The 16627-nt window shown below is 35.9% G+C and overlaps 1 protein-coding gene across 2 annotated transcripts in view; it reads right to left on the bottom strand.

Moving 5' to 3' along the window:
• LOC108752602 (rho GTPase-activating protein 7) overlaps positions 1–16627 on the bottom strand; it is a 220473-nt gene that overhangs the window by 10003 nt on the left and 193843 nt on the right. For both annotated transcript variants that reach the window (XM_018493545.1, XM_018493544.1), the window contains exon 9: positions 15263–15426. In XM_018493545.1, the coding sequence (XP_018349047.1) occupies positions 15263–15426 (164 nt within the window). The remainder of the gene's footprint in view (positions 1–15262; positions 15427–16627) is intronic.

Genomic DNA, 16627 nt, shown 5'->3' on the forward strand with positions numbered 1-16627 from the left:
CTCTCTCCTTCGTGCATAAGTTTCGCGGCTGATTACCATCCGTTCGGCACTTAGATCGTTCACTCGCTCGCATGCACGTATCTGCGTTTCCGTTCCAGCGTATTACTACGAAAGACGTGACGATACCCCCATACGTGAGTTATTTCCGCGCGGCACTTAACGAGCCGTGTCGCTCCGCCGTTTGTACGGCCGACGTCACTTCCGTCTAAGCAGGTTGAACAAACCTCCGTCCGTTGTTTTTCTGGGCCTGGACGATGGACGGTCCGACATATACACGCGAATACGTGCGGTCTCAGATATATGGAAGGATACTTGTTACGCAAGAGAAAAAAAATTCAGCCTGAATTCCGAGTATCCAATTAAATGCATATCTCATTAATTTATTCAATATTTCTGCGAAGGATGTGTAATATAATTTTGTTACATAAAATTTACATAAAACTATGTGAAGTCATAATCACATGCGTAATTATTTATATGTATTACATTAAAACTACATTATGCATCGTAAATAATATATATACTTAAATAATATAGTTAAAAATATACTTATAATATTGAAAATGTACATATTATCATCATTTTATAAATGAAACATAATTATAAGGGATATAAAGTGTCAGACTTCGATCTAATGAATAATCTATTCCTTTATTGTCTTACAAGCAATTATAACAGAGCCGCATAAATTATAGCTAAATACTACAATCATTTATGAATGTTCACGTTGTCGGAATAATTGATCGCGTTGGATTACTAATTAACCAGCCGCCCTACCTGATGATATTAATTTAATTTACGACGTCCACAGATGAAAATGATCTATCGCGACAAGAAACTTTAGGAACTGCTCCTTTCACAAAATAACATGATTTGATTTTAGCGTAACTATTTAGTTGCTCCTGTACGCTTTTTAAATGTAATCGACTATCACTAAAGTTTCTGATTTAAGAGTGAAATTTGATACATGGTGATTACATTAGTCTAAGTTCGACTATAGATGTAATTAAAAGTAAAAATTAATAAATAGTAATATAATAATAATAAATAAAAAAAATGTTGGTCGAATCATAAAACGATATTATGACCATTATTACATATAACATTACATTTTGAATGTGATAAATTAATAAAAGTCTAAAAAAATATCTGAATAAAAAATCAATTAAATTTATCTACTATAGATATTAACATATAAACATTATTCATTCTCTTTAAATTCTTTGGAATGAATCTTACTCCAAGAGTGAAAATTCTGTTCTTGATATATACGTTTCGTATAGAAAATTCACAACTCTCTAAATTTTTTGTAGTTAATCTTATTCTTAAAGAGTGAAAATTCTACCGTTCTTTTCTTGGACTGAGATTTACTGCAAAAAATTTAGAGAGTTGTGAATTTTCTACAATACAAAAAGGTCTATATTATATATTATATATTGACACTTCTGTGTAATAATTCCTGTAATTTGTATATACGTGTTGGAATTGATATTTATAAAACAAGAATAAAATTTAGTGAATTGAAGAAATGAGCAATGCAATCGCCAGTTGCACCATGAAAGAAGAAAATCGTGAAGCCTGGCAATGTTAAGCAAAAAGAGGTCGCGGCAATAAATTCAATGACGACTGGTTGATACATCGCTAACAGGGGAGCCTATATTCGATGTTTCGCGTAAAGAAACGACTAACATGGCAAACCGTACGATTCTCGAAGACTTGTCACTGAATCACGGATTGTCAATGAAGAAATCCAATGCAGCCGCGACTGCAGCCATTGCGATCCACGGAAATCTCTGGAATGTCGGTCTCCTCTACTTCTTTTACCATCGTCTCGTTCGCAAGTACGACGATAACATACTTTCGAATCGAGAATTTTAACTCGCGGAATCGACAATACTCACAAGGAACGCGGCCAGTTTTTGCTCGCACAATTTGTTCGCACTCGACTCTCGGCTAAGTTTCTCGAAATGCAACGGCCAAGGAAGAGCACAAAAAATATATTTAGAGCGTATTCTCGAAAAAAAATGCACGTTAGCGACATTATTCTATTCTTGACAAAAATTCACAAAACCGATTGTTTAACTTTTAGTATCGGACCTTTATTACATATGATAGATCGTTCATGTCATGAATTAATTTTCATCATTTTTACAAGTAGATGTACAAAAATTATTAAATGATTCTTTACATATACTTTAACATCTTAAGAAATTTATAAAGTTGTGTATTAAAAAAAAGAAAGAATATAAAGAGACTTATATTTCTAGCCAGATGTTTCTATTTAGTACGTTAAAGAAAAAAACATGCAAAAATAGAAGATTGACTCAATCTTATGTTCCAAAAGTTAATAAAAGATATAATATCGTTTTCACTATAAATAAGTTCAGGAAAAACTGAGTTTCGTATCAAGATTTCCTCAAGTCTATTTTGTGCTGACCGAAAAGCGAAATTCTAAGTTTAAAAATTTGTCGTATGCAACACGCGAAGAGAGAATTTTTATCGTGTACCACCCAGGGCGAACGAAAACATTCGAAAATCTAGGTCATCGTTCTATGGTGGTTCTAAATTTGGGCCGTACGATCATCGTCGTATAGAAGCTTGCGGTCTGTCGCGATCAGTGACACTCGATGTGCAGCAGCCTAACGAGTACGAATGGCCCGTCATTGTGTGGAGCGTATATCACGGAATTCAATTAGCCTAACGTCAAAAAAACAGCCAGTTAAACGGAGACCACAGAAATATTTATGCGTCATTTTCATTAACGAGACGGCTGTCCAAGTTTTAAGAGCCAAGGGGAAATATAAGAAATTAATAACATAGAAAGATAACATTATAGAAATAAAAATACAAACAGATATATTGAGCAGTATATTTATCTATTCAGTATTCATTTATCTATTTAGAGAGAGATGTATAGAAGTAATAAAATATTTATTAACATTTGACTTGAAACTTTAATTTCCACTCTTTCCATAAATTATTATTTAATGTCTTATTTCTTTTATACTTTTTAATTTATTAATTTAACTAACAATTTCACTAATAAATTTAATTAATGAACAACTGACATTATAATATGAATTGCTGTCGTTTAAAAAAACGAATACATACAAATCTTGCTTTCTCAAAATTGATACAATGATGATCAATGCCATGCATTTTCCTACAAAGATTTTGCGCAAAAAACCATCCTACGATGACACTCCCGTCACACCTCATTAATCCCGATCACTTCCATCATCATCTTCATTATCCCTCACTTCCGGTATCATTAACTAACGACCATTCGCGAGGCGTTCTAACGGTGAGTAAATCCTCTTTTGCGAGAACCAGCTCGCCTAGTCGATCGATCAATCATTCCAATCGCAAGGATATATTAGGACAGCATCGGTTTCAGCGATAATTCTCGGTTGGAAAATCTCGTAGGAGTTTCTCTCGATGCGTACATTGAAAATGGCACGCGGCTGCATCCGGTGTAACAGAGACATTTGAGTGGGAGGCAGATCATTATTACACGTGATATGTTTTGATGTTGCATTGATAGAAAAAATATTTATGACTATAATTGCATGGTAAAATAATTATGAACTCCTTTTTTATGAAGCTATAATAATAACAGTTCTCATACATGTGGTTCTCAAATATGAAAAAATTAGACTATAGATTATTAAATTATGATAATTTTAAACAATAATATATAGTGCAAAAATTAAGATATAAATGATAGGTAAAATAAATATATTTTTATTCAATAAATGCAATCGCAATTATAGTGGATATAGCTATTTTTTTAGATTTACTTATTATTTATAAGAGAGGTAATAGAAACAAAAAATATATTAAGAAAAAAATTAAAGATTTTTAAGTAATGTGTGCCACTGTTAGTAATAGCATAATTGAATTGTACAGTTAAAACAATTATAATTATATAGAGAGTTGTCCCAAAAAAATGAATATAAATTATTTAAATTATAGAGAGAGAAAGAGAGAGAGAGAGAGAGAGAGAGAGTAATTGCATATATTTTTTCTCTGTATAAAAAATTTCATTATTAAAAAAATAATTTTAGAAGTTGCTTAACTTTTTCGAAGTTTAATAGAGTTTATGATTTATAAAACACTTAGAAATTGTTTAACAAATTGGCCAAACTCTGATTTGAATGCTCCTACGTTGCGTACACGCGAGTTCGTTGTCACGCCAGGGCTTCGGCGCACAACGACGCCGCGCTGTCTGGCCGTAAGCCGTTTCTCCTGACGCTTCTCTCTCGACTCTCTCACAGGAGAGAAATCATCTCGTGGCATCCCGCTCTCGTCCCTTCGCCCGAGGCAGTGCGTGACACTTGTTTAATGCGCGTGACGTGTCCACATGTGTGTAGGTAAACGTTTCCGAAGAAAAACATAAAAACAGGGAAAACAAGCTGCGGTTTTTCTGTCATTATTTATTACCATGGAAATGTCGCTTATTAGAGGAGAACTCACTGGAATAGATCCAGAGAGTGCGCAAAACGTGGTCGGATGAAGAAAATCACGATGTACTGCATTTCAACGTGAAAGTAATCTTACTGCGGTGCAAAACTCAGAATTAAAATAAAATCACAAAAAAAAAGACTCGGACTTTAAAAGCTAAGATAGCTAATTGTATTAACATTAATTATATTATCAAGCGTGAGTTTAGCCTGAATTGAAAATCGCCAAGCTTGCAAGATTTTATTCTTGCGCGAACGAGAGCTTGACATTAATCAGTGTCTCTTTGGATCTTCATGTGTTTGCAGACTGTCTTTGCGTTGCAAATCGCAGGTAACTTTCGCAGCAGCGAGTCCGACTTAGTCAAAATTCTGCAATGGACATTGGACATGGAACCATTGATTGCATTAAGTTGCGATGCGATACAACGGTTCCGCGCGGTCGTTGATTTAACCAACCGCGAACGATATCGCGATCTTCATCACGGTGTGACTTACTCTAATTGGCTTCTGAACGGTCCGATGGAAATTTATGGTAATACGAGTATGTCGGCTCTCGGCCGTGAGCGCTAACTGCTCGCGGTTGCTCGCGCAGAGCCGCGATAACTGCATCATCTGTAAATAAAGCATCGCGATTTGACGGCGGCCACCACCCATCGTCGCAAATAGATGCGTGCGGTTAAATCTAGAAAAGGTCTTCTAATACTACACTTAGAAAGTAGTGCTATTAGAATTACTCCGTTTTTTCATTCCCGATAAAGTAACAAATCAAACACTTCATACTACATTGAAGAAAAGGGTCTGGTAATAGCTATGAAATGTCGAATGAAGTAATTCTAATGTTTGGCGAACAAAAAATTATTTTATTTTTACAAATACTTAATAAGTAATATCAAACGGTTGATTACGTTATTATGTTTTTTAAATATTTAGAAAAAATTATTTTTGGTTATATTAACCCGGCATAAGATTGGAATTGTTTCATAATATTTGGTAGCTATTATTAGACTCCCCTTGCAGTGCAGATATTACTTTGAAACCTTCGATTTCAAAAGTTCGAACTTTCAAGCTTCGAAAAATCGAGTTTTAAAGCTGTAAAGCTTTAAAGCTTCTAAATTTCAATCTTTGAAACTTCAAAGAATCAAAATTATAAAATCATTAATTTAATATAGCTAATAGTAATATATATATTTTTATAAAACATATACAAATATATTTTTATTTTTTTAATTTGAACTTTAAAAGTTCGAAGATTCAAATTATTTCAAAATGCCGAATGACTTTGAAGTTGTCGAAAGCAATATAGCCTTACTTTATACTGATACTTCTGTAGTTGTTAGAGATTGATTACATTGATACACTGAATTTAATAGATAATAATACACTTTACTGATTAATAGTATGTTATTATAATAGGCAATAATTTCTAGAAATAATGAAGTACTATACGAGTATATAGTATTTAACCTTTCTAAAATTCTTGGAAAGATGCATTTGCGGAACGACGCATTCCGTTTAGTGCTACACTCCAATCTGCAATTAAAGGTTGGGACAATTTTCTCGGTACTCCTCTTCCGGTGAATGTGAGAACGATGATTATGTCGTGCAAGTGTAGCGGCGCAGCGCGATGGTTATTAAAAACTAGATCCGCGTCGGGCGTGCAAAGATCGCGTTCAAATCGTTATAACGGTGCGGCATAGAAATGCGCATATGCACGAGCGTGTGACAAGAGGACATTTATCCCGCGCTAATGACCGTTTCCTGTCATCCGATTTCTGCGGTATGCCACCTTAGAAACGCGCCTGTCTCTGCTCACGCTCGGCTTGATCGCTCGATAAGGAGCTCCTCGGGTCAGGGAGCTCTCGTGTTGCGGACCGACATCCCGCTCGGATAATCATCGCTGTCCTCATCGTCATCCGTGGATGTGTACTTTCTACGTAGAGATCGCGTTCGCGGAAGAAATGACACGCTTTCGGTGCGAGTTCCGACGAATCGGACGCGCTAATTATCGAGCGTGGGTACTTTCCTCTCACGCGGTACGTAGTATAATTACGGTAAGCCGAGTTGTAACTGGATTAATTTGCGCGAGAGATAAGGATGTGAAGCTTGTTAACTTCTCGGTTAAAAGGAAGCCGTACGTTGCTTGGATGGAAAATTTATATTAAACGGAATATGTATCAGGCTTCTTATTATACAATTTTTTAAATACAATTTTTATTTCGTTAATACGAAATAATAAATATGAAAAGAAACAAGTATTACGCTTCCAAATGTTTATTCGTATTTACACTGAATGTCGCAAGTTTCCCACGCTTCTGTTCTGTTCACGTAGATATACTTAGACTGCAGATTAAAAGTACCTCTGCTTGTAATAAAAATATCACTCGTAATCTAAATTACGAAAAATTAAAAATTCTAGAAATCTTTACAACATAAATCTCGAAGGGGTAAAAAATAATTTTAATTCCGAATAATTAATTAAGAAATCCTTTCTGAATATTTTGGAAAGATAAACACTCTGAGTATTTTTGCAATATATATAAATACTACTTTTAAAAAATACTTAGAGAGTCATGAAGAATTAATAGAAATAATTTCTAATACAAAAATTGTTGTTAAGTAAAACTCGATTGTAGATTAATTATAAAGCAGTAGAGCAAGAGGAAGTGCAATAAACTCAGAACACAAATGCCGTACATGAATCTCTGCTTAATGGGACGCATTATACAGTTTGAGCTGCGTTTTTCCGTATAAATACATAAAATTTACAGTACACCGACCGTCGTACTATGGGAAAAAGCGCCGCGCGTCGATACGGGTATCGGAGGTAGAAACGGGGCAAGTCGCGTTCGTTCGCGCGAATTTATGGCAACCGGTTTGCGCGATCAACGGAGGAATGTCGGCTGTCGTTTGCGCTTGTCAACTCGCACGAGCGAAAGAGACGCATCGTTGTCGTCGCTTCGTTCCCTGTCGCGCCTTCCCGACACAATCCGCGGTACTTTTCAAAGAGATTAGAGAGAGGTGCCTCGGAAAAACCACGGATAATGATCGATATTCCTTTGAATGCCGGAGGGAAAGTACGGTATCTCTGAGTCTCCGTGAATCAGCAATCTTTATTTAGTTGAACAATTTAAGTTCATCGTTAACCGTTCACCTATGATTCTCATTCACGCTCAGGTATGCAAGTATTATCATCTCCGGAGAACGACGTCGATTGTATAATGAGGTTCGAAAGATCGGAATTTATTCAGCCACGTCATCGAAATGCTTTAATCCAGGAATATATACCTGATGACAAGACACGAACAATGTTATTCACTTTTCCTTTTGCCTTTACGATTCCTAGTTATGATTTCCGAATGAAATTGACAGAGTTTATAATTAATTACGAGAGTTTTTATCTCGGAGAAACGTGAGGAATCTAAGCAGAATGATTTCAATTAAATTATTTTAATAAAACGATACTGTATATAGGTCGAATACATTGTACCATGTACTTATAGCCACTGTACTCAACCCTCTGTTAGAGGAAAATCCAATCAAAAATTTAGGATAAGCGTTTGATTGGTTATTCTGATACAGGACAAATATTCGATTGATCGTCCTAATTTAGTCCGCCGGCCATTATGCGCAATGAAATACCTTATATTCTTATACTATGATTATTACCACCATACCTTGCCAATGGCGTGACTGTGATATGCAGGTGCGAGTGGAATCGTGCCGCGCAGTCTGCCAGCGCGGCGTTCTCCGCGGTTGCGTGTACCGAACCTGTTTCCAGGTTTTACGCACCGGCGAAGCCGACGCCGGCGACCCGGGTGCGTACATGTAATTACGCCTACCACTACTCTTTCCCTTGCTTGAAGGTGTTCTGAATGCGAGAGCGTCCGTAATGTTGGAAGGATGGAAAAAGCGTCGCGTAAGAAAAAAAGGGAAGCGGAAAAGAGGCGACCGTATGCGCAAAAGGAGAAGAAGAAGGTAGACCAGTAGAGAAGGCGAGACGCGATAGAAAGAAAAGGAAGAAGACGCAGAGAAAACGCAGACTTGAGGTACGGATAAAAGAAGATCAGGTGTGAAATGAGAGAATGTACAGGCGAAAAAATTGATAAAAGAAAATCCGAGGAGAGGATTATTACATGAGGGAACATCTACTGACACGGAGGGGATAAAAAGTTAAGCAGAGAAGAATAGGAAGAAACTGAAACAGCGAAGCGTAAAGAAAGAGCGTAAAAACGTGGAAAGGCAGTTGGATAGAGTATCTTTTATAACAACTTTCTTGCCCGGTAATTAACTGTTTGCCAATTAATGAGTTGACCGTGAAATCCCTGTACTCTGTCTCCCTCTTTTTTCGTCCGGAATTATTCTCCCTTGCGCAAGCACATGCATGTAATCGTGTAAGCACGTGTGTCCATATCGTGGTAAAAGGCTGTATAAAGCTAGCTACCGCACCGGCAAATAATTACTCTCAGCTCGTTTATTGTACTCCTGTATTCGCGACGACGGAACATCGATGATACTTCTACATGTCTCATCTCCTCCTTCCATTCCTGTCCAGCATTAGCGTGCGCTCGTTTAACGTGATAGCAATTTTCGTGCTCCCCGTAAACGCGAGTTAACAAGCCGACGATCGGTTTAATTTGCCGCACTTTCTAAAAGTTTAAAAATTTTGCTGATATCTACTGTGCGTATTAATAATTAAGCGATAGTGAACACGCACGATATTAGAATTTTATTAAATAAAGGATGTATACATTAAACAGCGATAGTATTAAATATGTCCTTATTAAATAAATTGTTGTACCACAACAATTTTGATATTAAATGTATTTTAGGAAGAGAATTTTTCTTCATAAATGTTGATCCATTATATTCTGACTTGCCTATTTACGCTTATATGATGTGTAACTATCTTAAATTTAATTAAAATAACATAATTGCGGTATAGAATAATATCGATTAAATGTGATTAATTCGGAAATTACAGTACTGTCGTAAAAAATGTCAGGTCACTTGTCAAATCTTTTTAACGCAATACCTTTACGATGAATACGGACAGCTAAATGCACTTCCTCTAAATGGCTCAATTTATTGCCTTCGTCAGTACGGACGGCGTGGCTCCAAACCGCTCTGGAGAAGCAGCAATTTTCGAGAACCAGATCGAAGTAGGACACGAAAACGTGGTTGATCGAGCACGATAATACGACCGTTGTTAAACCGACCCAATTGCCGCAAATTGCCACTGTCGTTGATTCGACAAACACAGGGATTGAGAGACGCGCGAGAGATCTCATTTTCGGTGGTCACAGGCGCAGAGAGTGAAAGCTTTTATTAATAACAATTATAGGGAGGATCTCGAACGAAAACGATCTCTGGCAAAAGAGGAAAAGGGACCCAAATCGTCCGACAGCGAAAGTCCCGGATGTCTCTACTCCTTTACACGGATATACGCAAGCCGCCGCTACGTCGTTTTACCAAATTAAGTTACGCGCGATGCTCGCGTATAAATTATCTCTATAAAACGCATCAGTCATTCCTCTACTTTCTCTTGTCTGCGTATACGTTTGCGTTACGCGCGAGAAGATTCGGCTTCGAAGAAATTCTTTAATCTTGTGAAATTGATGTAGGCATAATCTAGTATCATTTGAAAATTCGAAGTCATGCTACTGCGGCAGGATTTTTAAATTAATGTGTTGCAAAGGGTCTTTAAGTGTGTCGCCGAAATTGTAAAGAAGATAAAAAGAAGCGAACAAATTTAGAAATAAGTGAAAAAGCGAGTGAGTAAAGTATAGAACAATTTTTTTAAATTGTGAATATAGCCGAAATTGTATTTACTCTTATTTTAATCAAAGATGTCATCATTGCGCACAACTTTACTTTTTATTTCTGAATGTCGTGTTAGTGATATCTTAAAGATTTATGCTAAGCACTGAAGCGCCTAATGATATACTTCATAAAACTTGATTCGTTATTTAATATAATGCAGCAAATTGAAAAAGGCTGAAAAAGAAACGTACTAAGATTTTTAAAAATTATTAATCTTCCTCTCTGAGATTTTATGCTGAAGTTTTCCCATTGATCTCATTCAAACTCTAGAGTCCTAATAAAAAAGAACGAGAATATTTCAGGAGATCATCATACGCTGGTCCATCGGAATAAAAGGAAAATGCAAAAATTGAACGAATCTATTCATGCAATCGTACTGTTGTGATAATTTTGCTGGATTACGTTATTGTGAAGCGAGAACCTCGTCACGACTCGTTCATTCAGTCACGGACAATGTTACGTGTTGCTTCCTCATATCAATCAATCGCACGTTTTGCAAAGCACGTTCCTTCTTGTCTCGCAGAATCGTTTCACGAGAACGTCAACGCCGGAGGGTCCGCGCCGCTCCGCCTTTTGCTTTCGTAAGGCCATCGATTTGGTAGGAGATCATTACACTTCACGTGTGCATGTCTCATCAACGACCAGCTTTCACCCAGTAAATGCATACGTCGGTCAGTGCTTTCCATTCGGAGTGCAAGGTCGACGTCAGCCCAAAATTCCTTTTACAGTACCTTCTGGTCCCAACAGTTTAATTTTGTTGATGTTGAGATAAAGAGGAAAAATATGAGGAAGTAATAGGTATTCATCTTTATCTCGTAACATTAAATGAATTTCACATGTTAAACCTGCTGTTTTATACACACACATGCGATTACAAATTATATGGGCTAAAGGAATATGCTTAAAGTGTTCTCTGATAATTTTCTGAAAGAAGTAAAAAAAAAATATCTTTCAATGTTGGACTTTAAAGATACACGAAATTTTTTTTTATTATTAATTCTGTGTGGTTAATAAATTTAGAAATCTATAAAAAATAAATAAAATACAATCCAACTTTCATAATACAATATATACTGCACAAACTCGTTGTTGAAGCTTTTACAAATACGTAAAAATTTTTTCAGATTTTTTTACAGTTTGGAATAACATAAAAATCTGTAATAAAGTTCAAAAGCACAGATTGCGAATAAAGAATGAAATTTTACATCGTGATGAAGAGTTGATATTATCTTAAATATTATCTCTTGATTCTGTACATTTTTATCTTTTCATATTCCTACCGCAAAAAAAGACATTACATTAACTATTAGAAGACATTAATTGCTATACATCTTCATTATCACAAAATAATCGAGAGATTATTTTGGCTTGTCAACACGTTGGCACGTCACACTCAGTTTTGGCATTTATAAACTGATCTTACCTAATAGTAACCTCGCGTTACTATGTAAGTGTAATACTGTCCGTATGACGAAGGTGACAGCAATTTAATAACCGAGGTCTAAGATAGGCGAATAAAATGGCTTACGCGAGAATCAATGGACCTTGGGCGTAAACCAGGTCAATGCGATAACAAAATAGTAAAATGCAGGCAGAAAATAAACCGCTTTATGAACTTGGCATTTTCCCTCGCGATGATATCGGTGCGTCGCGATATTTTCTGCTCGGTACATTTTGATTAATTTCAATTCAGCGGCCACAGATATTCCTTCAACGTTTCATTAATCGTCAGAGAACACTTGATCTAATTAAAATTAAACGCGTCATAACTACTAACGTATTTACTTTTGCAGTTCAACAACTCTGGAACATTAAATCTTCTATAATCTTCTTAGAACTTTAATATTTGGAAACCTCACAATTCTTGCCAGATTCTCTACTTGAAAGTTTCAGTCATTTTCACATAAGAATTTTGAAGTGTGTTGCTCGTAATAAATGGGACCAAACGTAACTTTTATATTACATAGTTCCGATATTTATATTCAAGAATGATATTTCTGTTACATAATATTATCAAGAATTAACATAAAAAATATTTATAATTTTTTCGATCAAAATCGTACGCAATGTTTCATTTCAAGCATGAAATGTTCCATCGATCATATTCGACGTATGCACAAAGTATTCGTAACGGATATTCTTTGTTGTCTCGGAAAGGCGATGATCTGACAGTCATCTAATTCGTAACATCTTGCGAGTCACCGTGGCTACAAATTTGGCGAGACTTTCGCGCATCAGCAGACGCCTCGCGTACGTATGTATATTCATTCATACCGAACGCGTAAAACGCGCTTTCTCCCCATCTAAGGACATTTGTTTGAAAAATCCTCACGCCAGTTTTTTCCACGGCTCGTTTCGCGCACGATCGCCAGATAAATTTTCTATTTATTAAACATACAACCGTGCGTAACGATTCGACTTCCGGTAAGAGCTTGCCACTTGTCGCAGCTGTTGCTGGCAAGCACGCACGTGCACGCATATTCGTGAGCCCTTTATGGACGTGAAAGTCGTCGATCACACTCAATACCGTAGTACTATCTATCGATTATTTCAAAGTTTTTTTTAAAATGTCAGTTGCGACAGATCCCAATAATAAAAAAATAATCCTTACTTGGTAGGTTATGTTACACGTAGCGGAAAGAAAAGCGCGTTTTTACGTAAAATGTTCCAGACATACCGGGAAATACCATAGAAATAAAATGAACAATTTTAAAGATGAGTTTATTTTTTTCTTAAAAATAAAATTTTATATTAAATATCGTGCAAGAAAAGGAATGCAAATTAAATAAAAAAACTCTTTGGAGTTATCGTTAGATATATCTGGGACAATGCGTTATGAATTGACCTCACCGGAGAGCAACTCTTCCGAAAGTTAATATCTTCCTACAGAAAAATATTGGCATGCGGACGACCGGATAATAGCCTGCTTTCGGTTCGTCACGCGCGATAGAGCAAACTCCAAGGAGCTTATCGATGGATTGCAACCGCGGCCGATCGATCCATTATTCACTGCTTCTCAAAACCAAGATCGATACGCGATACGATACACAAATCAATGTCGAAACTCAGCGTCTACAAAGACACGATCGATTTGCCATGATATCATCTCTTTTGTGGCGTCGGTACGTTCTACACGTGTATAAATCCGAACGATTCTCCTTTCGCGATCGCACAGATCGATCCACGCGATCTCGGTCGACCAAGCCGGATATAATTGATTTAGACTCCGTCGAAATGCTTTTAACTCTGATTTGCGATGCGTGCTCCTTCACCAGAGTTACGGTGAATACTTCCTCGAGAGAGCAACCCGGTAACACTCCCACTTGATAATTCGCATAGATTGATCTTTATGATCATCGGCCGACTCGTAGATTCGCTGCGCTTATTTCGGATCAGCTGTATTTAATCCACGTGATACGCGATGGTGAAGTCGGAATGACATGATTGTGGGTCATCGTACTCCGATCGCTCGTATAATACGGCTGATTATCTCAGCGACGTGCGAAGTAAAGTTCGTGAAAATACGAGGAGATGCAGAAACACTTTTTTGAGTGATAATTTGCCCGAAAGATTTTTATCTAAAAATATTCAATTAATTGAAAGTAACATCAAGTTGTCTCTAAGCTACAATAATGACATCTCGTAATAATAAAAAAAATGACAAATATTTTCGCAATAATATAATAAATAACATGACAAATTTCACAAGTTTCCAAATTACTACGTGTATTGCTATTCATGGCCAGACGTCGTTACGATACATTCAATTGCGTACTCCAGCGCGCGTTTTCCAAAGTAATTAACTACGAGTTTATCCCCGTCACGCGACAATCGTTAATTGTTATTCCATTCGTTTATTCACTGTTCCACGGATAGTCGTAGGAATAGCATTCGGATGCTTTCGTCCAGCGCATAGCAATGACCATATATGCGAACGTGTCATAAAAGCCATAATAATGTGTGGCTCAAACATCGATACATCATTATCATACATCATAGATTACCAAGCAAGAATATCAATGAGATGGAGTTAAGTTGGTCTGTAAGCGTATATATAAACTGACATATTTTATCTATTTTCTAATATAAACTCTTTAAAATCTAGCAACTAAGAGCAATTATATTACGCTATTTATTATTTACATCTAATTATATATTAACTTAGGTTGTTTTCCTTTACGGCAACACAGTTGACACAAGTGACGTTTTAGCTTTCTTGGCTGGAATCAGTAAAGATAAATAGAAACTGAATGACATTTTTGTGTTTCCTAAAAGGAAAGCAATCTGAGTTAATATATAAATAGGTGCAAATAATAAATAGCACGTTGCGTGATTAGATATTTAGACGTGATAGACAATAATTGCTATATTTGTTAGAATTTAAAGTTTGAGTTAAGAAGTAGATAAAATATGTCGGCGGTTGTGTTTAAATAATATATAAAACAGATAATATATATAAAGCAATATATAGATATTACTAACATAAAAATCCATCTGTGATCTCACTAAAAAAATTTTTGTAAGACGAGATTCGAATCGTTCCACTTGTGACCATGGAATTCTAAGAAATATTTAAATAGCTACCCTTGTCTCCTCCAATCGACCTCCAGCCTAATCTGACATTTCCGTCTTGAGATCGCCTCTAGATCTCATCGCCTATTGGGAAATTCTCAAGAGAGCGCTCGAAAGATGCGATGAGAATTTCAAAAGATAGAAATTGCAGAGGAAAGAAAAATAAGTTTACAGAGAAATAGGGCAAAAAAATAGCATAAAAGCAACGGAATAGAAGTAATTCCTGCAAATCTCTTTAGAATGAAAATTACGTAAAATGCGAAAGTCGATAGTAATAAAATTGGGCTTAATTCCAATAAGATTAATTGAACTTTCATTGAAATGCTTCGTCGCATCTTTGCGTATTCGTGCGTTTGCATAACACTTCCCGTACGTGCTTCGTATCGAGTAATTCGACGTGTACTCACGCTTTTGCCGTGGCTCGTGCTGTGGTGCGTATGATGCGTGTCGAGTTTCATATTGGCGCAACGATTAAGGGCGTGCAGACGCCGGAAAAGGCTCTGCAGCGAGTCGGCCTCGAGGAAGGGGTGGTCCTTGGCTACGCCGGAAACGTCAATCGGAAACTGATAATCTGAAAACACGAAAATAATGGATCGTCATTCCTTGTTTATCGCAAAAGATAGGATAAGGTATCGCGCTTATGCGCGTATTTGCGTTAACAAAAAAGTATATCGCAGCGATATTTGATATCGTCAAAAACATTCGTATCGGCTGCGCTTGTTTGTTGCAACGCATTCAGAATCGTTCGATTATTATCAAATACGATAAACACGATACGCCATGAATGGAAATCCAGCCACCAAATTCGTATTCATTTAGTCCACGAGCATTAATCTCCTCGTGAATTCGAAAAGGGCTCATCACATTGATTGTACAGTTGTTGCCATTCAATCTTCTTCTTGTATTTTTTTGCACAACACGTTTGAATTCAAATAAAGAAGTAAAAACGCACGTTTCATTTCTATATGATCATTATTATGATATCCCACTAAATTCTATATAATGTTTAAAACATATTTTCGATTTTTTATATCATGTAAATTTAATTAAAATCAATTCAAATAATAAATTGTACCGAATACACTAAATGCGTACAAGGAATACGCTGTGAATGAACCAAATCCATGTCTATTTAGTCCAAAGACATTAATCTCCCGCTGTACAATTCTTCTTGTATTTTTTTGCACAAAGAGTTTGAATTTAAAATAAAAAACTAGAAACATATATTTCATTTCTGTATGGTTATTTTTATGACAGCCTACTAAATTTTATAATGTCTAACTGTAATTAATTTCTTGTAAATTTAATTAAACTTCAATCAAATAACGTATTTATATCGAATACACTAAATGCGTACAGCTATATACGCTATGAATAAACCAAATCCATGTCCATTTAGTCCATGAACATTAATCTCCTCGTGAATTCGAAGATCCATCACATGTTGATTGCTCCGTTCAATTCTTCTTGTATTTTTTTACAAGTACGAAATGTTTGGATTCGAAATTAAAAAGTAGAAATGCGCGTTTTATTTCTACATAGTCATTATTATGGTATGCTATTAAATTTTATAATGTCTGAAACATTTCTCTACAATTAATTTCTTACATTGTCTTATGAATTTAATTAAAATGCAATCAAATAACACATTTGTAATATTAAACAGAATTTCTTTGTACTTTTTTTATTAAAAAAAAAATAAACAAAATTATATAAAAATTGAAATATAAAAATATACGAAAACTTATAAATTCTGTAGCTACATGGCTATC

This window comes from Trachymyrmex septentrionalis, unplaced genomic scaffold (assembly GCF_001594115.1).
Source record: "Trachymyrmex septentrionalis isolate Tsep2-gDNA-1 unplaced genomic scaffold, Tsep1.0 scaffold60, whole genome shotgun sequence".
NCBI lineage: Eukaryota > Metazoa > Arthropoda > Insecta > Hymenoptera > Formicidae > Trachymyrmex > Trachymyrmex septentrionalis.